General features: G+C 43.1%; 1 protein-coding gene across 3 annotated transcripts in view; it reads left to right on the top strand.

Annotated features, from left to right (window-relative positions):
* Positions 1-25,538, top strand: part of flt4 (fms related receptor tyrosine kinase 4) — a 133,341-nt gene that overhangs the window by 57,416 nt on the left and 50,387 nt on the right. For all 3 annotated transcript variants that reach the window (XM_060927446.1, XM_060927447.1, XM_060927448.1), the window contains exons 7-13: positions 5,570-5,741; positions 5,864-5,981; positions 6,278-6,453; positions 6,607-6,775; positions 10,036-10,162; positions 11,680-11,788; positions 16,938-17,276. In XM_060927446.1, the coding sequence (XP_060783429.1) occupies positions 5,570-5,741; positions 5,864-5,981; positions 6,278-6,453; positions 6,607-6,775; positions 10,036-10,162; positions 11,680-11,788; positions 16,938-17,276 (1,210 nt within the window). The remainder of the gene's footprint in view (positions 1-5,569; positions 5,742-5,863; positions 5,982-6,277; positions 6,454-6,606; positions 6,776-10,035; positions 10,163-11,679; positions 11,789-16,937; positions 17,277-25,538) is intronic.

Below are 25,538 nucleotides of genomic sequence, written 5' to 3' on the forward strand. Positions count from 1 at the left end.
CATCACAAATCCATATAATTTACCCACAAGTGTATTTATTTATTATTTATTCTGCACACTGCTCTCTCACTCAGTCTCTCTCTCTCTCTCTCTCTCTCTCTCTCTGTGTGCATGCACGCGTTCACTGTTTCAGATGGAATTTTGCTGTGCTTGAGTGTGCATGTGACAAAAATAAAGGCTGCTTCTTATTAATTTACCCACAAATGTATTTATTCCCAGATTTGGGACATTGACATCCTGAACTGTTTAGTATTAGGCACTTCTAAATACACCAGAGATGCTAAAGGCTTTCAAAAGGACAGATGCCTACCAATCAGTGGCGGCTGGTAGTCTTTCAAACAGGGGAGGCTGGTCAGTTACGATATTTCCAGATTTTAAAAGAAAAAACATCAATTTTGCCCATACTCTTGCCTCTGATCTGGCTGATTGTTGGCAGGGTCACAAACTGTGAAATAACAGGTTCTTTTGGCCCATTAGCCTACTGTCCAATATACATGATGGTGGTGTTGGGGGGGTATATATTTTAACATTTTATATTTTAAAATTGTGGCATGTTGTTTAAAAATTGACCTCGGCTGTGTTTTTGTTTAAAAATGTTTTCCAAATTGTAGCTGTGTTTAATTCATATCCAGAAAAACATATATTCCAATATAATATACTCAGCATAAACATTTTAAATAGATTCTATATTTTTGGTCCATCCATGACATATTACTAAAGTAGCCTATTTACTGTTGTTGATGTGGGTCACTTGCTGTTAGCCAATTCACTTTCTCGTACCAGGAGAGCTGAAAGGAACGAGTATTATTCCCTACCTTTTTCACCAAGTCAATTTGAGGCATTGGTCTACCCTGCTCTTTAATTTTAATTTTTTCCTCGAAAGGAAGACTGGCAAATGGCTTCGCCAAAATTAAATCAGCAATGCTCGGCATCCGTGTGCAGCTTTCTTGCTAGCTGACTAGCCCCCTCAAGTTCAAGTTCAGTCACTCAAATAAACGAAATTTCTGGAACTAAGATAGCAAACTTGACAACACTATATTTACAATGAAAATATATACAAACTAAAAAAGCTGGTAGAAACCGTATGTAATGAATGAAATCGAAATGTAAGCCGATCTCTTACAATACACCACAGCACTTGCGAATCTGCATGGGACTGAACTGATGTTGCCAGATACTGCTGATGTTATCCAGCCCAAAATATGTCCAAAATGCACTTAAAACCGCCCAATTGGGCGGGAAACCGCCCAATCTGGCAACACTGTACCGCTGCCTGTCTATAGTTGAAACGAGCTGTCAATCAAAGAAAATATCCGGCCGCTTTCACCAATCACCAGTCTCCTCGCGGAAACTGCCATGTCCCTCCCATGTGAGGCTCGGAGTCCGTGGGCGGGCATTTTCGCAATATTTGTCCAATAACCGTCTTGCATTTTGAGATTGAAAAGCGCATAGCTCCCAAATGCCGTTGAAGTCCATTGAGGCTGGGAGTCCGTGAGACTCCATGGGCGGGCGTTTTCGCAGTATTTGTCCAATAATTGTCTTGCATTTTGAGATTGACAAGCACATAGCTCCCAATCCACTGAGGCTGCGCTGCATCGCGCTGTCACGAGGGGGAAAAACTCACGCACACATTAGGTGAACTGGGGAAAGTGATAACGGAATGATTTCGCACTGTAGTGGGTTGAGCACATATATTTCTATGATTCTGGATCTGAAATAGCAATGTTATAAGGTCGGCTATAACATAAGCCTAGCGCAATTCATCCTACACAATGTTCGTCATTTTTAGAGGAGGCTGAGCCTCCCTCGTTGTCTTAGAGCAATCGCCCATGCTACCAATATTCCGAGGCAGGTTTCGTGCCAGAATGTTATGGGAAATTCCTGATAAAGAAAAATACCTTATTATAACAAAGGTAAGCTCAAACGTAGACATCTAACTGTAATAAACAAGCCAGGGCCTACATCTAGCATATTTTATGTTGTTTAGCCGAATCTACATTATCAGTACATAACAAACATGCTGCTAGTTGAGCCAGGCATTAGGTCTAATAAAATACATCGCGTCCAAAGCTTTACATCCAAATGTACATTTTAACGTTGCACAGAGCTTTCACACTATCCTGATATAAAATGTTCTCCACACACACAGGAATGTGTTATCATTCAGTCTTCCTGTTTAATTGCAGTTTGCCATTTTTCTCATCTTTCTGGGTTCACCAGGAAGCGGTGAAAAGTTAAACCAGGCTTATCTCCATGTCTGTTATTACATCCAAAAACACTACAGGTCTCTGGCATTGTTCTTTTAAATGTAACACCTACAAGTTTATCTGTAGATGTTTACCGAATTTGGCTTACAATCACTCACGTACACTTGTGCCAGTCGCCGGCAAACACAAAGGTTGCCAGGCAATATGGCTACGTAAACAGATCTGCAGTTGCGATGACGTCATGTGAAAGTCCTCCATACCCTACCTGAGTCAAAAAAAGGACAAGGACCCACATCATCAGCAGCATTGCCAGACCCATTTTACTGGGGCATGTGCCCCAGTAGAGCTTTATGCCTAGCAAAGCCCCTGCACACCATCCCAAAACTTAAGACCCAACTGGGGATTTGGCTTGAAATTTATGAGCGGATTGAGGCTTTGGACTGGTCTTGGATATGATGGTAAGATGAAGTAGACTTGGCTTCAATCATGAACAAAGAAAAGAACTGCTAACATGAGCCTTTTTTGGACTTGGGAGCAAGTGACTTGACTACAACACTGACAGAAGCTGGTCATGTGCTAAATGGAACCCAAGTTATAGTATATTATATGTACTGATGTAGGATTAATATCAACTTTTCTACTTCACATTAAATATGGAGGGGGTAGAATTTATTATATAGAAAAAGACTAATTAGAAATTGAATTGAAACAACATAGTCATTGAATTTCTTCTTTGCCTCTGCTCCTTTACAAAAATAGAATAACCTACACTACCGTTCAAAAGTTTGGGGTCACCCAGACAATTTTGTGTTTTCCATGAAAAGTCACACTTTTTATTTACCACCATAAGTTGTAAAATGAATAGAAAATATAGTCAAGACATTTTTCTGGCCATTTTGAGCATTTAATCGACCCCACAAATGTGATGCTCCAGAAACTCAATCTGCTCAAAGGAAGGTCAGTTTTATAGCTTCTCTAAAACATTAATCTGATGATCCGCTGATTCAAAATAATGTAAACAGGGCCTAAAGAGCTAAACTGTTTTCAGCTGTGCTAACATGATTGTACAAGGGTTTTCTAATCATCCATTAGCCTTCTGAGGCAATGAGCAAACACATTGTACCATTAGAACACTGGAGTGATAATTGCTGGAAATGGGCCTCTATACACCTATGGAGATATTGCACCAAAAACCAGACATTTGCAGCTAGAATAGTCATTTACCACATTAGCAATGTATAGAGTGTATTTCTGATTAGTTTAAAGTGATCTTCATTGAAAAGAACAGTGCTTTTCTTTCAAAAATAAGGACATTTCAAAGTGACCCCAAACTTTTGAATGGTAGTGTAATTAAGCAATATCACATGAGAGAGAGTAATGTAGTATTGAATATTGGCACAGCTGTGATTTGGTCATAGCTAACCACAGATGTGCTGAAATTCAGTACAACAGCACGGCCTCGAGTGTGATATCACTTTTATACAACAATCCTATAAACAGGAAATTAATACAGAGTGACATTTCAGACACAACATGGCGATATGTTCTGTTTATTTTTTGCTCCACTAGTGGAAATAGACCCTGAAGAAGCCACACTCACTTTATAGCATGGCTAGCTAGCTCACATTACATTTCCATTAAAGGTGCTTCCAGTAAAACTGTCATCCCTTTTTCTTTTCATCTTCATTTGACAAGCTTTTATATTTTAAGTCAAAAGTTATATTCCTAAAAAGTATCATTTGCAATGTCTGCTGATGATGTCGCTAACACTACTGTGGTCGACATTTTGTTCTGGGAAGTGGAATTTTATATGCAACAGACAGACGAGCGGAGTGATGCACACAGTGAAATGTCTCAGTGCTGTTATGTGAAATATTGGCACTCTCGACAAATAAAATTAGTGGACTGGTACTAACTGTTGTATCATAAGCTGTTGTTGCTTTACCTATGTGTAATTACCTCCACCAACTTTATTGGAGGAGGTTATGTTTTCGCCTCCGTTTGTTACTTGCAAAAATCTGAGATTTTTGCAAGTATGTTGATCTGTCCGTTTGTTTGTTTGTTTGTTTGTTTGTTTGTTTGTTTGTTGGTGCTCCAGCGTCATCATTTCTTGACCAATCTTCACCAAAATGCACTGGATAACTCCCTAGGGTCACACAGAGACATCATTAGTTTTTGGTGGGTCAAGGTCAAAAGTCAAGGTTACCAAGGTTAAATCTTGTAAAAACATCTAATCGGCCATAACTTCCATTTCTTCGTGATTTTCGCAAGTATCGTGCTCTGCATGACTTTTCATTTGTTTGTTTGACTTTTCCCAACATAATAACGAGTGAGTGGATTTTAATGAAATTTTGAGGAAAGGTGGGCAATGAGCCGAAGAAGAAGAAACCTTTATTTGTCACATGCACAATTCAAGCACAGTGAGATTCATCCTCTGCATTTAACCCATCTGAAGCAGTGGACACACACACACACTCAGAGCAGTGGGCAGCCATACTACAGCACCCGGGGAGCAGTCAGGGGTTAGGTACCTTGCTCAAGGGCACATCAGCCCAAGCCCGCCCCATGTTAACCTAACTGCATGTCTTTGAACTGTGGGGGGAAACCGGAGCACCCGGAGGAAACTTGCGCAGACATGGGGAGAACATGCAAACTCCACACAGAAAGGCCCCTGCCGGCGGCTGGGCTCGAACCCAGAACCTTCTTGCTGTGAGGCGACAGTGCTAACCACTACACCACCGTGAGAACAACTGATTAGATTTTGATGTAAATCCAACCAGCTAAGCACTAAGGCCTTTGGTAGCTGTATACAGAAGTATTAAAATGATGAACTGCATTATTACTGGGCGGCACGGTGGTGTAGTGGTTAGCACTGTCACCTCACAGCAAGAAGGTCTGGGTTCGAACCCAGTGGCTGACAGGGGCCTTTCTGTGTGGAGTTTGCATGTTCTCCACGTGTCTGTATGTGTTTCCTCCGGGTGCCCCAGTTTTACCCACAGTCCAAAGACATGCAGGTTAGGTTAATTGGTGGCTCTAAATTGACCGTAGGTGTGAATGTGAGTGTGAATAGTTGTGTCTGTCTATGTGTTAGCCCTGCGATGATCTGGCGACTTGTCCAGGGTGTACCCTGCCTCTCGCCCATAGTCAGCTGAGTTAGGCTCCAGCTTGCCTGTAACCCTATTCAGGATAAGTGGTTACGGATAATGGATGGATTATTACTCCTTCCCTAAAAACAGCATTTGAAATTAATGCTAATGGACAAATGAAAAGGCCAGAATTTTACTTTACCCGCATGAAAAAAAATGGTACTACACAAAATGAGGCCAGTCTGATGTGAAGTACGGTTGTCCTTGTGCTCACAGGAGAACAGGGTGGTGAGCCTTCAGTCCATTCGCAACAGCATAACACGAGCCACAGAAGCCACCAGCATCCTCACTATCCACAATGTCAACATCAATGACTCTGGTTTCTACACCTGCTCAGCCAATGGCGTGGAGAGGAGTCTGGAACACTCCACATTGGTCATAGTGCACGGTAAGCTTTAAGGAATGAAGAGAGTGCACCTTCATTATGTTCACCACAGACGTAGAAAATCCAGAGATAGATTTAATGACATTGAATGCTGTCCTTAACTTGTAATATTCTTATTATTTCAGATAAGCCATTCATTAGTTTGGACTACAGGAATGGCTCTGTGGTGGAAGCTACAGCTGGACAAAAGTCTGTCAAGCTCTTAGTGAAAGTGTCAGCATTTCCCATGCCAGTCACCCAATGGTATGCTCAGGAATTCAATTGTTCAAAAAAAAAAAAAAGGATATTTTTACATGTATTGGTCTTTTTCAGTATTGGTCTTTGCATTACTGATATTGCAACTACACATTTTTATTGTGTCCTCTGAGCACTCTCAGTGATCACAGAGATTCTAGATACAGTTTGATAGAGATTCTAAGTACTTTTTTTTGTTGCCAAGTTCACATTGGGACGATAAAAAATCTTTTTGGTCAAATGAATGCAGGCCAGTCCTGTGACACATCTTGTCTTCAGCAGTTATCGTGATTGTGCATATACAGGAAAAAAAATGGGACCATGATAATAAAGCGGCCACAGTTCAGCCGGTTTAAGAGCCATAATCATGATCTGGAGATCAGGGACGTGCGCAGAGAGGATGCAGGAGACTACACCCTGGTTCTGAAGAACAATGCTGCTGCAATAGAGAAAAAACTCCACTTTATTCTGATCGTCAATGGTAACGCTTCTCTCTCTCTCTCTCTCTCTCTCCACCATGTACATTGCATGTAGCCACCCTTTACAGCCAACTATCACTGAATTACTGAACTGTAATTTATCTTTATCCTTTGGATCTCTTATTTTCTTAATGTTTCTCAATTTCTTTGTGAAGTGCCACCTCAGATCCATGAGAAGGAGGCAGCAGCACCTTCTAACCCCTACAAGAAGGGAAGTCGACAGACTCTCACTTGTACAGCCACTGGTTATCCTCCTCCAACAACCATCACCTGGCAGTGGAGACCGTGGAGCCCCTGTGGCCTTAATTCCACCCAAAGGACTCTGTAAGTGCTATGTTTAGAGACAGCAGCAACACTACAGAGAAATCGTTTTGTTTTGATTCATTGATTTACTAACGTATAGTTTTTATATCCTGTACGTACATTAGTATAGATGTGAAGTCTCATCTCATTTCATTATCTCTAGCCGCTTTATCCTGTTCTACAGGGTCGCAGGCAAGCTGGAGCCTATCCCAGCTGATTATGGGCGAAAGGCAGGGTACACCCTGGACAAGTCGCGAGGTCATCACAGGGCTGACACACAGACACAGACAACCATTCACACCTACGGTCAATTTAGAGTCACCAGTTAACCTAACCTGCATGTCTTTGGACTGTGGGGGAAACCGGAGCACCCGGAGGAAACCCACGTGGACACGGGGAGAACATGCAAACTCCGCACAGAAAGGCCCTCGCTGGCCACGGGGCTCGAACCCAGACCTTCTTACTGTGAGGTGACAGCGCTAACCACTACACCACCCTGCCGCCAGATGTGAAGTTATTTTTTAAATCTATAATATAATTTGATATCTAAAATTCTGTGCATGATTGTAGAAAATATACATAAGGGAGTACACACTCACTGGCAACTTTAATAGGAACTTGTTCATGATTCTAAGATTCCTGTTCTTAGCTGGCAGGAGTAGAACCCACTGTGGTCTTCTGCTGTTGCATGCTGAGATGCTTTTCTGCTCACTACGGTTGTAAAGAGTGGTTATATGAGTTGCTATATCCTTCCTGGCAGCTTGAACCAGTCTGGCTATTTTCTCTCTTATAAACAAGACATTTCCACCCACAGAACTGTCGCTCACTCTGTTATTTTTGTTTTTCGCACCATTCTGCGTAAACTCTAGAGACTGTTGTGTGTGAAAACCCCAGGAGATCAGCAGTTTCTGAAATACTCAAACCAGTCCATCTGGCACCAACACCCATGCCATGGTGAAAGTCACACTTTGAGATCACAATTTTTCCCGTTCTGATGTTTAAAGTGAACATTAACTGAAGTTCTTGATTTGTATCTGCATGATTTTACACATTGTGCTGCTGTCAAGGGATCGGCTGATTAGATAACTACATAAAACAGCAGGTGGATGGGTGTTCCTAATAAAGTGGCTGGTGAGTGTATAAATATACATGATCATAGCAAATATCACCAGGCCTATTTCAATTCAATTAAATATTGTCATCAAACAGCTTTACAGAAATCCAGATATCTTGTGTATTGATTTCATCTTATGTAAAGCTTCAACCCGAAGTGGTCTGGTCAGACAGCCAAATGTTTCACTCAAAGTCTCTCTGTTGCCTTGAGTCTTTTGTGGATGCTTGATCTGCTGAACATAATTTAGTTCTTTGGTAAACACATACATCTGTCAAAACGGAAAGACCTGGAGGTTCTAATGTACTCAAAACAAGTTTAAGTCTCAGGATATTGCTATACTAAAAGGATTTTTGCTTGCACCTCAGACTCGTGTCAGTGGGAGTATTAGGTTTGTTCCTGATGCTGTCGAAATCGCTCATAAACATTAAACATAAGACCTCAGTGGTTCACTTCAAGTTCAGAACGGATAGTTTTTGTCCCTCTTGGCACTCTGTCAGCCATTGCCTGTCCTTAATAGAGGTTTTCACTCATGTGTTTTCAGTCTGTGACATTTATTTTTTCAGTTGTGAGAGCAAAGAGGTCTATACGGCATGGCATCTGTTCTCCCACGTTTAACATACAGAGATATTTTTAGTGCTTCTCCCAGCCCAGTCTGCATTTGAGAAGCCGTGCTGCATATGAGGAGCAATGGGTCATCCAAACAACAGGAAACACTAAGATAGCACGAGGTCATGATAGCATCCTTTGGCACTGGAAGGACAAGCCAATTGTACAGTGCTGAGACCTCAGAGTACCTACTTGCTTCCTACATTCACTGTTTGGTTTCCTCCATGGCTGTGTAGTCACGCCATGCTGCAGTTGCTTTTGTTCAAGTAGATATTGATGCAGCTATGTGTGGGCAGTAAGAGCAACATCCCTTATGTATTCACATCACTCCCACACACTCACAACTGATCCTCAGAGTGCTACATGTATAGGAATATTAAATGCAAGGCCATGATAGATTGGAGTGGACCCATGTCCTTTTGCCAGCTGCTTCATTTAGAGTTTTACAAACACAGTTCCCCAGCATTCAGCTCTCCAGTGTATGTTTGCACCAATTTATCAGAGGTCATTCCATTTCTGATCCTATACTCCCTAAAGGTAGCCAGTTACTGTACTTTTATATCTCAGCTCTACCTTCTAAATGCTCTAGAAGCCAAATAGCGTGTGTGTCCTTCATGTGCGTCCTTCTCTAGCCTTCAACATCCACAGGAAGGCAGAAGAGTCTAAAAGCACTTCCTGTGTCAATCTGCACATCCTCTCTATCTGTCTCATAAATAAACACAAGTATACACACACAAGACAATGGTCATGGCGGATGCAGGATTCATCACCAGACACCCACTTTTCCTCTCCTTGCCCGAGAAATCCACAAATGTTCTTGCCAGTAAAAAGGAATACTTCAGGAATACAAAGCTCAAAATCTGAATACTTAGTTCTTGCAGAGATAGGACTACATTTCCAAAGAGAAGGATTTATTCACTGGAGCAGAATGATCTGCCACATACTCAAGTTTATTTCTGGGTATTACAGTTGTAGATTTCAATAGTCTCATAATCACATTTATTACCAGAACTTAATTAGTGCTTCCATTTAATGAGCTTAAAATTTTCATTGATTTTCGAGGACAGGCAAACATTATGAAATGATCGTATACAGTAATCACACACATGGTACGTTACAGATGCCAAAGGTAGAGATTAGACTGAATAATGCTAGAGTATTTATTTAAATTGCAATGAACTTAAATTTGCTTCCGAATGATTATCCTGTCTGGTTTGCATCTAAAATTGTACAAGCATTTTATATAAAGTCCCAATCTAATTCAAGTATCATAGTATCACCGCACAAAATTCTGACTGTCATTTCAATTGAAAAGGTCTTATTACAAGGTATTATGAATTAGAAAGTCTATTATGTCTTTCATCTCAGTTTTTGTGCGCTAATTTTGATAAATATTAGGATCTCTTCTACTTACTTCTACTTTAATCAACTTTACTGCAGTACATTTAAAAATGTGTGATTTCATAAAATGGTTTCAGAGAAACAAGATCTGGAAAAATGCCAAATATGTACCATATCTGTACATTATTTTTGAGACTAATGAGGTTCTTGACTTTCCTAGAGCTCATAGAAGCCCACGAGACAAGGTGCCTGTCTGTCAGGACTGGCTTGATCTGGATTTTGAACACACTCTGAACACAATTGACAGCATGGACACTTGGACTGAGCCAGTGGATGGCAAGCAAAAGGTTTGTTTTTTTAATATCTGCCATCTTAATATCACCCAACAGGAAAATTTGAATGGAGACACAACCCCTGAGCATCAGTTTGCATCGTTATATTAATATTAATGTCACAAACAAACTCTAGGCATTGTTATCTCCGCCAACTTTGTTAGAGGAGGTTATGTTTTTGCCTCCATTTGTTTGACTGTTCCCAACATAACTCAAACAGTAGTGAAAGGATTTTGATGAAATTTCAAGGAAAGGTGGTCCAATGGCCAAGGAACAATTACTGAGATTTTGATGCCAATCTGGATATGTATCCAGGTGTTTTTTTTTTTTTTTGGTTGGTTGGTTGGTTGGTTGGGTTTTTTTTTTGCACTTCCCAACATAACTCGAAAATTAGTGAACAGGTTTTGATAAAGTTCTGAGCAAAGGTGAGCCATGGGCCAAAGAGCAATTGATTAGATTGTGATGCAAAACTGGATATGTATGTGGATCTAGGATTTTTGTATCTCTTCCCAACATAACTCAAAAAATTAGTGAACAGATTTTGATCAAATTTGGTGTGCAGCTTTAGTATTATCCTAGGTTGAAATGATTTGATTGTGAAGTTGATAATATATATGAGATATGGGATATTACACGGTTGCGTGAAGATATGAAGTTCAAGATATAAACTTCATATCTTTGTGCCACTCTGTAATGTTCTTTATATTATATGGACACATCCACAAAAAATACGCATGTTAATCAAATGAATGTTAATTTTGAACTGGTTCGCCATTTTGACATTGTGTGTTTAGTCAGCAGGAAAACACTGGGAGTGACATCATCAGAGCGAAATATCGGAAAATATGTCACTCAGATCCGTGGTGTATTTTGTATGAAAAATGCAAGTTTTTCAACATGAGAAGATAAATTTCATATCTTCAAGCCAATGTGTGATTTTCTTTTTATTATATAGACACAGTCACAAACAAAAAGTGCCCAAATTTGTCAAAACAATTCATCGATTTTCTCATGAGTGACATATAGAGATTTATGTCACGGTTTGGATTTCCGTGTCCCGGATGTAGCTCGTATGAAAAATATGAGTGGTGTATTTTCCAGTAAAACACCGGTCTATGTAATTATATATAGTGTGTGTGTGTGTGTGTGTGTGTGTGTGTGTGTGTGTGTGTGTGTGAGAGACCCAAATATCTGAACCCTGACAACATTTGGACAACATTGAACCCCTGTCAATCACAAGGAGTGGGAGAGGCGATGAGCTTTGGTCTTTCCACACAAAATATTTAAACTCTTCTTCCTTTCCACACTTCCTGGAGGGACAGGGAATAAACATGCATGCTCAGAACACTCGCTTCCTGTTTTCTGTCACACCTGTGAGGTCATTTCTTTTGTGTATGCTGAGAAAAGGAGTGGCAGAAGGGAAAATAGGAGTCATGGACCAGCAAGCTCATCATCTTTGATCCCAGGTTCTGGGAAAAGGACAATTATCTGTTGATTTGATGTGCTTGTTTTTTACTTTTTTTTTTTTGCAGACAGTGGGCCGTGTGGTCATACGCAGTGCGAATGTATCGACTATGTACAAATGTTCTGCTGAGAACAAAGTGGGAAAAGACGAGAGATTTATCTACTTTTATGTGACCAGTAAGTCCTGCTTACACCAAGAAAAGCACTTCTTCAAATAGCATCTTTAACCATTTTATCATAATGAATAAAAGGGCATTTTTTGCAGTCCTGGTCCTATTGTGTTTTCTTGCAAACTCTTTGTAAAATGAAAAAGGTGTTAAATTCATGTGGCTTCAAATCTCTGGCTTATAAACTGCTGATACAAAATGTTATGTAAGGTCATTGTAGCAAACACTTTCCTTTTTTTTCTTATCACTTCTCCATACTCAATGTCATAACATTGTTTAATAAGCAAAAAATATTTCCAAAAAATATAATTGTCAATCTGGTCTCCTTAAAACCAGCTGTCTAATCTCTTCACCGAACCTTTCCTTTTCAGCCTTATCTTTGACTTTTCTTTTCTCTTTCTTTTTAATTTCTCTTCTACTAATATTATGTTATACAATACCAGTCAAAAGTCTAACATACTCATTCGAAGTAATGAGAAAGTATGTCCAAATTTTTTGACTGGTACTGTATCTCCAGATTCAACACAACCACAGATCGTATGATATATAATTTAATAAGCAACCCTGTGCATTTTAAATAGTTCTTCTGTCTTCTGAAGAAGACACTCCAACAATGTATAGCTGTACGATCCAAAGATGATGGATAAAAAAAAAAAAGAATGAAAGTAAACCTACATACATACAGCCGTAAACTGAGCAATGCACCAGATAGCAATGTGACCCTTTTCTCTCCCAAACTGACATGGTAGGTTGATGACTGAAGTAACTGGTCTACATTTAACCACAATTTTAATTTCTTATCTACAACCACTGGTAAAAAATATGGAATCACTACTCTTGGAGGATGTTCATTCAGCTGTTTTACTTTGTAGCAAAAAAAAAAAAATTACAGATCTGACAAATTATTTTATTTAACAGCTGAACATTCTGGCTTTGTAAAATATACCAAAAAAATTTAAATGAAATTGTTGTAATTAATAGCACATTTTTTTTAAGATCAAGTACAGGAAAAAAATATGGAATCACTCAATGATGAGGAAAAAATTATGGAATCACTCAATGATGAGGAAAAAATTATGGAATCACTCGAGGAAAAAATTATGGAATCACCCTATAGCTTGCATTTCTAAAACAAATACCCGCACAAGCCTAAATATGCAAATTAGTCTGCAGTTAAAAGAGCATGCTTGTAGACCTTAAAGCAGATACGCAGAACCTTTACTTTTAAATACATTTCTGAGTGGACAGTATCTCCATCCTTGACTCTTGTATGCTGCATAAATGGGAATAAAAAAATATATTTTTGAGAGTTAAAATCGACCGCAAAGTTGGCATTCAAGCTGCCCCGCTGAGCCAGCCAGCCCTGAGTGCATGACCTCACAGCGGTAACTGATTTTAAGGCCGAGGCCTTTGACAGCTACAGACCAAAGCAAGACTTGACAGGCGAGAGTGGTTGCAATGGCCTCTTCGTTCGGATTTATTGGAGATTCTTCAGATTCCTCAGATAGTAATACATCTGACTGTGATAGTCCTGAAATTGGAGTGCGTGTACATGCTACTGCTATACACGTATCAGTTCAAACCATCAGAAAGCGAATCCAATAGTAACACGTTGGCCACAGAGGCCCCCACCTTACGAAATAAAGCCAGAGAACAAAGCAGTCTAGAGAACTGGATGGAATTGAACTGACCGTCTCATGTGACTGTCATTAAAACAGGATAGGCATTATAACTTATGCAACATACATGTACATGCATGCATTTTCACTGATAAAACGTAAAAGGCTAATTAAATAATCAGATGAACTGAGACAATCACATTCTGAAGCAAATTAAATAATCTTATACCGGTAACTTAAATACACAATACAAGTTACATGTATTAATCTAAATGCAGGTAAACAACGAGTGTTGTTGTTGTGATGTAACCAAATGAGAATCGCATCTTACTCATCTGTGTTCTCACTTCTTGAAGGCCAATCTGGTGGCCGATTGTTTTAAAACAATCTGACTTTCAGTTCTTTGTTCATTCGCTTCTTCCACGTAAGGGCGAGATATTGCTGCTGAGGCAAGCATATCCAGCAGAGAAATCTGACGACTGGTCCACTCATTCTCCATTTTCTCCATACTGAGTACTCCGCCATTACTGCTTGGCTCACACTGGGAGAACTGGTGCAACTGAACTTACTTTCCTTTTCTTGTAGTTTTCTTTTCCTTTAATTGTTGGTACGGCACCCTCTTTCAGTACGGGCTTATAGCTAACGCTCCTCAACAGATCAGAGGTTTCGTACGAGTCGTCAGTAAAATGTGCAGAGCAGAGGGGAGGCCACTTCGTAGGCACCCAATCCGTGAATTTCTTGCAAAACGTGTCCAAATCTTTGCAGTTTGAACATTCTTGGGTCATGAATGCAACATAAATCTACCTTATGTCGTGTTGCTGCAACCACCAGCAACACATCTACGTGGCATGGCAATAAATTAGCTCAAAATGGAAGATCGAAGTTGCAGTCAGCTCTGTGTATAGCGGAAATACTAAATATGAGACCGATAGACTTCCTACTGTGACATCACAGATGTCAAGGTCATTCACTCAGACTGCTACCTATATGAATAATTTTTAATCATAAAAATTACTATATTAGATTTATTGTTAATGCTTAAAACTATTCCTATGCCATTCTTGAGGTCTCAAGGCATTTATAAACAAAAAGTGAGGCCATGGTTCTGCATATCTCCTTTAAGGAGTTGTTGCACCTGGCTGATTGACAGGAAACATGGCCCCAACAAGAGAGCGGTCAGCTGAAACAATGGAAATGATTATAAAACTCTTTAAAGAAGGTAATTCAACATGGAGTGTGGCAAAAGATGTTGATTGTTCCCAGTCAACTGTGTCTAAAATTTGGAGCAAGTACAAACAAAATGGGAAGGTTGTAAAAGAGAAACATACGGGTAAACCAAGGAAGACATCAAAGCTTCAGGACAGGAAACTCAAAGCAATATGCCTTGAAAATAGAAAATACACACCAAAAGAAATGAAAAACAAATGGGGAGAAACAGGAGTCAATGTTTGTGACCAAACTGTAAGATATTGGCTGAAGGAAATGAGATTTACATACAGAAAAGTCAAACATAAACCATCATTAACACCTAAACAGAAGAAAATAAGGTTACAGTGGGCTAAAGAGATGCAGTCATGGACTGTGGATGATTAGATGAAAGTGATATTCAGTGATGAATCATGAATCTGCATTGGCCAAGGAGATGATGCTGGAACTTTTGTTTGGTGCCATTCCAATGAAACATATAAAGATGACTGCCTGGAGAAAACAAGCAAATGTCCACAATCATTGATGATCTGGGGTTGCATGTCAGGTAAAGGACCTGGGGAGTTGGTAGTCATTACTAGGGATGTCCCGATCAGGTTTTTTTGCCCTCCGATCCGATACCGATCATTTGATTTTGAGTATCTGCCGATACCGAGTCCCGATCCGATACTTCTTATAATCCATAAAAAATAATAAAGACGAGGAAAGAAACGGATCCAGGATGTTCCTCATTTTTTTATTTAACACCTTATTTTAACATCCAACAACTCCATTAGCAAACAGAGCACTTACGTGAGGTAGTTTGAACAATAAATAACATAAATTAAAAACATAACCTTAAAATACCTGGCAGGAATGTAAACAAATTAAAAAAAAAAAAACTGCCACAGTGCCAGTAATTTGCTTTTAAGAACGCATCTCACAGTGGTATACAGTAATTTCAATTAAGGAAATGAACGTTTTTCTTGATGAAAACAAGCATTTCTACCCTTTCAGGTTTGAGCCTGTTTTTGTCATCCAACACGTTTGCAACAGCACTAAAAACTCGCTGTATTGTGTCGGGTGTTTGTTTTTCAGGTGCCGTATCAGGTTTGTTGTATTAAATGCGGCCCTTTCCTGTCCACCCCTTGAAATTCCAGCTTTACATATTTCACAGTTTGCTATGGCAATGTTGTCATCAACTTTGACATACTGCCACACCGCAGACATGCTTTGCTTTCCGCTTCGAACTGCTTCCGTGTTCAACTTTGCCGGCAACGGGCAGCCAATAACCAATAGCGTCTCCGCTACAAAGTGATGTCATGCCGCACGTGTTGATGTTGCTGTGTTGAGACAAGAGGTCTGGTCTCACTCTGTGCCAACGCATAGCTATTGATGTGTTAAAAATGAGAATATATTATATATCCGATCCCTGATCGGTAGGTAATGCCCGATTCCGATCGAGTCTGAAACCACGTGATCGGGCCCGATTTCCGATCACGTGATCGGATCGGGACATCCCTAGTCATTACCTCTACAATAAATGCACAGGTGTACACTGAAATTTTGGACACTTTTCTCATTCCATCAATCAAAAGTACTTTTGGTGGTGATGAAGACATTTTTCAGGATGATAATGCATCTTGCTGCAGAGCAAAGATCATTAAAACTTTTCTTCAGGAAAGGCAGATCAACTCAATGACATGGCCAGCAAACAGTCCGGATCTCGATCCAATTGAAAATTTATGGTGGAAATTGAAATAAATGGTCCATGACAAGGCTCCATCCTGCAAAGCTGATCTGTCAACTGCTATACAAGAAAGTTGGAACCTGACTGATAAAGAATATTGCTTTTCATTTGTGAAGCCCAGGCCTCGAAGAATTCAAGCGGTTATAAAAGCCAGAGGAACTGCAACAAAGTACTAATTGTGATTTTTTTTTTTTGGTTCATGATTCCATAATTTTTTCCTCTACTCCATCTTAAAAAATGTGCCATTAATTACAACAATTTCATTTAATTGTTTTGAGGTATATTTTACAAAGCCAGAATATTCAGTTGTTAAATAAAATAATTTTGTGTCGTATCTGTTTTGCTTTTTTCTACAAAGTAAAACAGCTGAATGAACATCCTCCAAGAGTAGTGAATCCATATTTTTTGCCAGGGGATGTAATGTCATTATTTTTACAAGAAACACATTTTGTGTCTCATACATAAAGTACTCCGAAGCAAAAGTGATCCAAAAACAATGTCCCATTTTGTTCCTCCACCAGGACTGCAGGTCTAAAAGGGTTAAACCAAAGTGAATATTTCTGTACTCTATTTCACTCTTGATTTTACCACCTCTTTGTGTTTAGCCATTCCAGAAGGCTTTGGGATTGAGATGGAGCCCTTGGAGGAGCCGTTGGAACTGGAGCCTGTTTCTTTGAAATGCAATGCTGACAACTACACATACGAGAACCTGCGCTGGTATCGTCTAGACCCACAGGCTGTACCACCAGAGGACTGCAAAAGCCTGCACCAGTATGCTGAGGCTCTGGGTGGGGAGCTCTCCTTCCACACCTCCACTAACAACTGGGTGCTGAAGCTGAGTATACCCAGCGTGCATTTGCAGGACGAGGGCAATTACGTCTGTGAGGTGCAGAACCGACGGAGTGGTGAGAAGCACTGCCACCGCAAATATGTTTCTGTGAAGGGTAAGGGCCTCTTGCAAGATTATCTTGGAATGATGTTGTGGTGTGTGTATGAGCTTTTACAATATAAATTTTGAATTTTTGGAAATAATTTTGCTTTTCTACTTTAACTCTTAAATCTTTTGGATGTTGTCATGCCTATTAAAGGTGAAACATTATACCCCTTTTCCACAAGTTGAGACAGTTCCCTGAGGTCTTTATGAAATGTCTGTGATGTGATTTGGTCAAAATACAGTATCAATAGATGTCATTTCCAGTAGTGATCTGCCTCATTGTGTATTCAGGTTTCCAGCTGACGGGCAGGTATAGTATTTGTTTACAGTCGCTTTGCAGTAGTTTCTTGTGTTTTGCCTCCAAATATGCTAAATTGTTGCTCTGTATTTGGATGTTCAAAATGATCAAATCAAGAAAAAGACAAAAGGTATTTGAGGATACCAAAAGAAGTCATGCACAAGGGTGAAAGAATGAAAAATATCTCAAAAAGATGTCATGAAAAATGGCTTGGAAACCTTTCAATGTGTTCGAAAGGAATTGAGAGTCCAAATGCTTGTGTTTGAAGCAATCATTATGTTAAAGGTACATACATAAACTTTATGTATCTAAAATCAAAAGTTATCATTGTAAAAATGCCTCCAGCAGCTCTGACTTGAATCACCTACTGCACTTCGGCTTACATTACTTACCCTTGCAAAAATAAGCTGATTATTGTCCTTCAGAAGTCTTAGTCCAACATCATGAACCCAGCCACAAATGAAAAAGTTATAGGCTTCAAGACTTTTGAAAGCTTTCATTTGATTGTTCGTGTAAAACGGTGTTTGGACTACCAGATAATTGGAAATGTCTGGAAACTGCATGTTTGGGAAGTTGTTGAAATCGCTTGAAAAGTCCATCTTTTTTAAGCTGTAGGGGTCCAGTCCATTGTATAAATATGTTTTTTCTTGATATCTCGATTTTGCTTTTGGTTCTAGTCCGTTAACATAGTCAGATGTAGAATGTTTTCCACAAGATGATGACGGACACGTACTTGGCTTAGATGCCATCTTTGATTGTTGCCCGTCACTTGGAAACAGCAAGTGAACCAGGAGGCAAAAAGTCACATGATTGCAAACAAAGAATTCTTTTGAGCTCCCCTTCTGACATAGAAAGAAGAGCCAAATCTGAACGGCTTGTTGAAGCACATGTTTTCTAAAACAGCAGCCCAAAAGAAACTGACTGGGTGTCTTATTTTGGAGTTTGTGGGCTGGTGGGCACTCCAGGTGCCCAAATGTATGTGTACAAGCACTGAAAAAGTGAGTTTTTCATAATAAGTCTGTAGCGCAAATAATGTGTGGGTGGAGCACAGAGGACGGCAGGACAACGTTTTGAGGCAGATAAGGCTATTTATTCACACCACTTTTCAGTCGGAGTAAGCCCATACACACACACATTCTCCGTCTGGTCCCGGGTTGCGCTCCCTCTGCTCTCTCTCAGCCTCCTTAAATAGGGAGCGGTTTACTGGGTAAAACACACACAAAACACAGGTTAATTACCGTCAGGTATAGCGATTCTGCCACTCACCTTCCCTGGCTCCACCCTCCTGTCACAGACCGGCACTTGACCACGCCCCCGCTGCCACATACCCCCACCGCCCGACTCAGGCCGGGCGCCCGTCCGGCCCGCAGCCGACTCCCCCCCCTTGACAGGAGAGGAAGTCCGCCACGACCATCTGTGCCCCCGGCCTGTGGACCACCTTGAAGTTGAAGGGTTGGAGTGCCAGATACCAACGGGTGATCCGCGCATTGGCATCCTTCATGCGGTGGAGCCACTGGAGGGGCACGTGGTCCGAACAGAGGGTGAAAGAGCGCCCCAGCAGGTAGTAACGGAGGGCGAGGACCGCCCACTTGATCGCCAGGCACTCTTTCTCAATTGTGCTGTAGTGCCCCTCACGCACTGACAGCTTCCGGCTGATGCATAGGACTGGGCGATCCTCCCCCTCCACCTGCTGGGACAAAACGGCCCCCAGCCCTCTGTCCGACGCATCCGTCTGTAACAAAAAGGGGAGAGAGAAGTCAGGGGAGTGTAAAAGTGGCCCCCCACACAGTGCAGCTTTTACCTCAGAAAAAGCCCGCTGGCACTGCTCCGTCCACTGGACCGGATCTGGCACCCCCTTTTTAGTGAGATCAGTCAGCGGGCTGGTGACGTCCGAATAATTAGGTATAAACCTACGATAGTAGCCAGCCAGCCCCAGGAACTGTCTCACCCCCTTTTTGGTCTTGGGCCTCGGGCAGGCCGCAATCGCTGCTGTCTTATTAATTTGGGGACGCACCTGCCCGTTACCCAAGTGGAAGCCCAGATACTGTACTTCCACCTGCCCAATCGCACACTTCTTCGGGTTGGCAGTGAGCCCCGCCTGCCTCAGCGACCTAAGGACGGCCCTCAGGTGTTGCAGGTGCCGCTGCCAGTCATTACTATAAATGATGATGTCGTCTAGGTAAGCGGCCACATAGGTGGCGTGGGGCCAGAGGACCCGGTCCATCAGCCGCTGAAACGTAGCGGGCGCCCCAAACAGCTCAAACGGAAGTGTGACGAACTGGTGTAAGCCGAACGGTGTGGAAAAGGCCGTTTTTTCCCGGGATAATGGAGTCAAGGGGATCTGCCAATATCCCTTCGTCAAATCCAGTGTCGAGTAAAAGCGAGCCGTGCCTAGTCAATCGAGCAGCTCATCAATACGAGGCATTGGGTACGCGTCGAATTTAGACACCGCGTTGACTTTTCTATAGTCCACACAGAACCGGACCGAGCCGTCGGCCTTGGGAACCAAGACCACCGGGCTGCTCCAGTCACTGTGGGACTCCTCGACGATGCCCATTTCGAGCATGGCCTGAAGTTCTTCCCGAACCACCTTTTTTTTGTGTTCGGGTAATCTATAAGGACGGCTACGCTCTACCACCCCCGGGGGCATCTCTATGTGGTGTTCTATGAGGTTAGTGCGACCGGGCAGGGGTGAGAACACATCCGAAAACTCGGCCTGCAACTGGGCGACCTCCGTGAGTTGGGTCGGGGAGAGGTGGTCTCCACAGGGGACCGGAGAGGTACGTGATGCCAATGTCCCTTTTTGGACCTCCGGCCCCAGCTCCGCCTTCTCCGGAACTACCGACACCAATGCTACGGGGACCTCCTCGTTCCAGAGTTTCAGCAGATTGAGGTGGTAGATCTGTAGTGCCCCCTCTCTGTCCGTTCGCCTAACCTCATAGTCGACGTCCCCGACTCGCCGTGTGACCTCAAAGGGTCCTTGCCACTTGGCGATTAATTTGGAGGTCGACGTGGGCAACAGGACGAGTACCTTATCTCCTGGAGTGAACTCTCTAAGGCGCATGCCCTTGTTGTACAGGCGGGTTTGCCGTTCCTGGGCCTGCCGCAAATTCTCCTGAGTTAGGTGGGTGAGCGTGTGGAGTTTTGCACGCAGATCCATAACGTACTGAATTTCGTTTTTGCTCTGTGAAGGTCCCTCCTCCCAATTTTCCCACAGTACATCTAAGATGCCGCGCGGCTTACGCCCATATAATAATTCAAATGGGGAGAACCCCGTGGAGGCTTGGGGGACCTCTCGCACTGCAAACAGCAAGGGTTCGAGCCACTTATCCCAGTTACGTGCGTCCTCACTTACGAATTTTTTGATAATATTCTTGAGGGTGCGATTGAACCATTCAACTAAACCGTCCGTCTGTGGGTGATAAACGCTGGTGCGGATCGGCTTAATACCCAGTAGCCCATACAGTTCGCTCAGTGTTCGTGACATAAACGAGGTGCCTTGGTCAGTCAGAATGTCTTTCGGGATTCCAACCCGGGAGATGACGTGGAAGAGGGCCTCTGCAATACTGCGTGCTGAGATATTGCGAAGAGGCACCACTTCCGGGTATCGCGTTGCATAGTCCACTAGAACTAATATAAAGCGGTACCCTCATGTTGACCGATCTAATGGCCCGACGAGATCCATCCCAATTCTTTCAAACAGGGTCTCGATTAATGGTAGGGGGCGCAAGGGCGCTTTTGGAATGGCCGCTGGATTTACTAACTGGCATTCGCAGCACGCCGCACACCACTTCCGGACGTCGCCGCGAATCCCCGGCCAATAGAATCGGGCCATTATCCGGGCGAGTGTCTTATCCTGCCCGAGGTGTCCAGCCATGGGATTAAAGTGAGCCGCCTGGAATACCAATTCCCGGCAGCTCTTTGGAATTAGCAACTGGGTGACTCGCTCTTTCGTCTGAGTGTCCTGCGTCACTCGGTATAACCTATCCTTCAAAATGGAAAAATAGGGGAAGGACGGGGTGGCGTTCGGCTGGAGCGTTTGACCATCGATTACTCTCACTTGGTCAAACGCGTGTCGCAGAGTCTCGTCTCATGACTGTTCCAGTGGGAAATCCGGGAGGGATTCCCCAATAGAAAGAGGAGGGGCCGGCGGCTCCTCGCTCTGTCGCGTAGATGACGTAGATGGCTCTGCGACCGCAGCTCCAGCCAAAGCGACACCGGGACCCTCCCCTGTCAACCGGCAGGACCCACTCTTTACTAGGCGTGCCATTAAACCCCGAAATCCCGGCCAATCAGTCCCCAAGATCAAAGAGTGGGTAAGGCGAGGATTAACCGCCGCCTTCACTATCGATTTTTCTCCTCTGAAATGTATGTGGACCGACACCAACGGGTAGCTGTGAATATCCCCGTGCACACACAATACCTTCACCCCTTGTGCTCCCCCCAATGCCTCGTCTTGCACCAGGCTTTGGCGGATCGAGGTCTGATTGCAACCTGAATCCACCAACGCCTGATATGTAGCCCCTTGTACACTTACCGGTATGCGATACGCTCCGGCCTGATCGAGGGCAGCTTCTGGCGCGTCGGGGATCCGCACCACCGCCCCCACCTCCATCACCGCACACTGCTGCTGCAGGTGGCCCGGTTCCCTGCAGCGCCAGCAAACCGGCCCGGGCCTTCCCTCTGCAGCTGTGTTCTGGGGCTCACTCACCTGAGGGGGGGGGAGAGACAGACACAGAAGGGAGAAACGGGAGGGCACCACGAGTGCGGCGGGCCGGCTGGGGTGGAGCCGGCCCCCGCCTCCGTGGTGGGGGAATGGGGTGAGGACGGGACACGGGAGGAGGGGGGGAGAAAGAGAGAGAGAAGAGGAGAGAGAAGACGATGTCGTCAGTTGTCCTGCCGGAACAGCCGCCAGATGATCCTCCGCCAGTCCCACGGCCTGATCCAGCGATGCCGGGCGGTGGCACTGGACCCACTCCGCGGTTCCGGCTGGTAAGCGGGCGATGAACTGCTCCAGCGCCACCTGGTCGATGATTCCCTCAGCGTCGCGATCTTCGGCCCTCAGCCACCGCCAGCAGGCGTCCCGGAGCTGCTGGCCAAACGCGAACGGGCTGCCGACTTCCTCCATCCTCAGCGCGCGGAAGCGCTGGCGCTGCTGCTCCGGCGTGCGCCCGACGCACTGGAGGACGGCCCGGCGAAGGTCGGCGTAGGCCAGCCGGCGGTCGGCGGGGAGCTGTAGTGCGGCCAGCTGCGCCTCTCCCGTCAGGAGGGGGAGGAGGCGCGCCGCGCGCTGCTCCATCAGCCACCCCGAGGCTTCGGCGACCTGCTCGAACAAGGTGATGAAAGCCTCGGGGTCGTCCTGCGGGCCCATCTTGGTCAAGGTGAGGGGAGACGGGCCCGCGGCCGGGGCGCTGGTGGATCCCGCCGACGCGAGGAGCCGCCGGAACGCCTCTTGATCTCCCTGCTGGGCCAGCACCAGGGCTTCGAAGCGGCGCTCCTGCTCCTTTTGGAGCATGATGAGTGCCTGGTGCTGGCTCTGCTGAGCCGTGGCGAGGGCGTGGACCAAGTCCGCGAACGGGGAGGATTCCATGGAGCTGCAGGACTGGTGCTCCACCTTTTCCCGGGTTTCGGCACCACTGTAGCGCGAATAATGTGTGGGTGGAGCACAGAGGACAGCAGGACAACGTTTTGAGGCAGATAAGGCTATTTATTCACACCACTTTTCAGTCGGAGTAAGCCCATACACACACACACACACACACACACACACACACACACACACACACACACACATTCTCCGTCTGGTCCCGGGTTGCGCTCCCTCTGCTCTCTCTCAGCCTCCTTAAATAGGGAGCGGTTTACTGGGGAAAACACACACAAAACACAGGTTAATTACCGTCAGGTGTAGCGATTCTGCCACTCACCTTCCCTGGCTCCACCCTCCTGTCACAGACCGGCGCTTGACCACGCCCCCGCTGCCACAAAGTCATTTTTAAATCTCTTGTCATAGGGCTGTATTCAGAGTTGAGTTAAGCATGCATAGTCAAGATTTTACATCAGAATTGTGCACATTGGTATTTAGACCTCAGATATGACTATGGATTTTAATGCTACACAGTCAATTGCATGGGGTTTTAGGATTTCAGTAGGCAGGTGTGAAGTTTGGCTAAAACAGAGACACTACAAAAACATGGAATACCATTCAAGACCAATATTAAATATATAACTATGGCACAATTGATCAATCAGTTAATCAATTAATCATTCCAGACAAAAGTAGAAAGAAAAGTTTTCCAGATGGAGGCCATCGTTGGACAGCAGAGGATTTGTTATGGATAACATTTTTAACTCTTACTTAAAGTGAGCTGTAAGCGCAGCAGCTGAATGCTCTGTCAGTTTGTCCTCTAAAGAATTTCCAATCAACAAAAAACTTTATATTTTTTCTTAATTTAACAGTTTATGAGAGCGAATTAAAAAGATCCCAAGCTTGTGTCCCAAGCACACATTGCAAATTCATAGCTTTGTTAAGCTGTACACGGAAAATAACAGAAAATGCTATTTTATGCACTCACTGGCCACTTTAATAGGAATTTGTTCTTGATTTTAAGATTCCTGTTCTTGGCTGGCAGGAGTGGAACCCAATGTGGTCTTCTACTGTTGCGTGATGAGATGCTTTTCTGCTCACCACGGTTGTAAAGAGTGATTATATGAGTTGCTATATCCTTCCTGGCAGCTTGAACCAATCAGGCCATTTTCCTCTGACCTCTCTTATCAACAAGGCGTTTCCACCCACAGAACTGTCGCTACCTGAATGTTTTTTGTTTTTAGTACCATTCTGTGTAAACTCTAGAGACTGTTGCATGTGAAAACCCCAGGAGATCAGCAGTTTCTGAAATACTCAAACCAGTCCATCTGGCATCAACACCCATGCCACAGTGAAAGTCACACTTTGAGATCAGTTTTTCCCATTCTGATGTTTAAAGTGAACATTAACTGAAGCTCTTGATTTGTATCTGCATGATTTTATGCATTGTGCTGCTGTCAAGGGATTGGCTGATTAGATAACTACATAAAAGTGGCCGGTGAGTGCAAGTTGCCGAATAATGCAGGTGGAAGCCATATTGTTAAATTAAGCCAATTTCAGTGATTAATGTCATAATTATAACTAGGACTATTCATGCAGGAATATAGTCTAGACTCCTATTCAATTTTTATTTAAATGCTTGTCGTCCCTTTCACATATTATTGTGTTAGTCTTTTTTACTTTTCATTTTTAAACTGCTTCTTGATTTTATGTTACATCATATTTTAGTTGACAGCAAAGGAAAAAGTCAGATACTTTTGAAAAACCATTCTTCCACTCAAGAAAAGTCAGGTATCTGCTTGCAGGTGATTTGCTTTATCTGAATAGGGCTCAGAAAATCAATTTAAGCAGCTGTTTATGCTGTCCTTTCACATGTAAGTATTAATGTAATGTTTTGACTTTGAATATTTCCCATATAGCAGAGGGGAACCATCAGAGCCATCTAGGCCTTCAGAGAAGACCCAAACATATCAGCATTTCAAATGTTATATTTAATTTCTTTCATTCTTTAATTTCTTTCATAATTTAATTGTAATTATTCTCTCCTAATTTTAATTTGGCCTCATTTTCTATCAAATTTGCTTTAGAAATGAAAGGGTGACTGTCCTGAAAACATTAAAATAAAGTTATCCAATGAGATTTTTTTTTTGTTTGTTGTCTCTAGGCTGAGAAGAGTTTAGAGCTAGCTCACTGATTGGTTCGGACTTCATTGCCAGGACAGAAGGCCATGGCAGTGTATGTTTATGTAGGAAGTGACAGATGAATTAACCAATCAGATTTTGATTTATAGTGGGAGGGACCAAAAATTTATCGTCCTAGGTCTTCTCGAAGGCCAACGTGAGCTTAACCACAAATCGGCGCCATCAGCATAGCAGTGAAGTCACCTTCCA

This window comes from Neoarius graeffei, chromosome 8 (genome assembly GCF_027579695.1).
Source record: "Neoarius graeffei isolate fNeoGra1 chromosome 8, fNeoGra1.pri, whole genome shotgun sequence".
Lineage (NCBI taxonomy): Eukaryota > Metazoa > Chordata > Actinopteri > Siluriformes > Ariidae > Neoarius > Neoarius graeffei.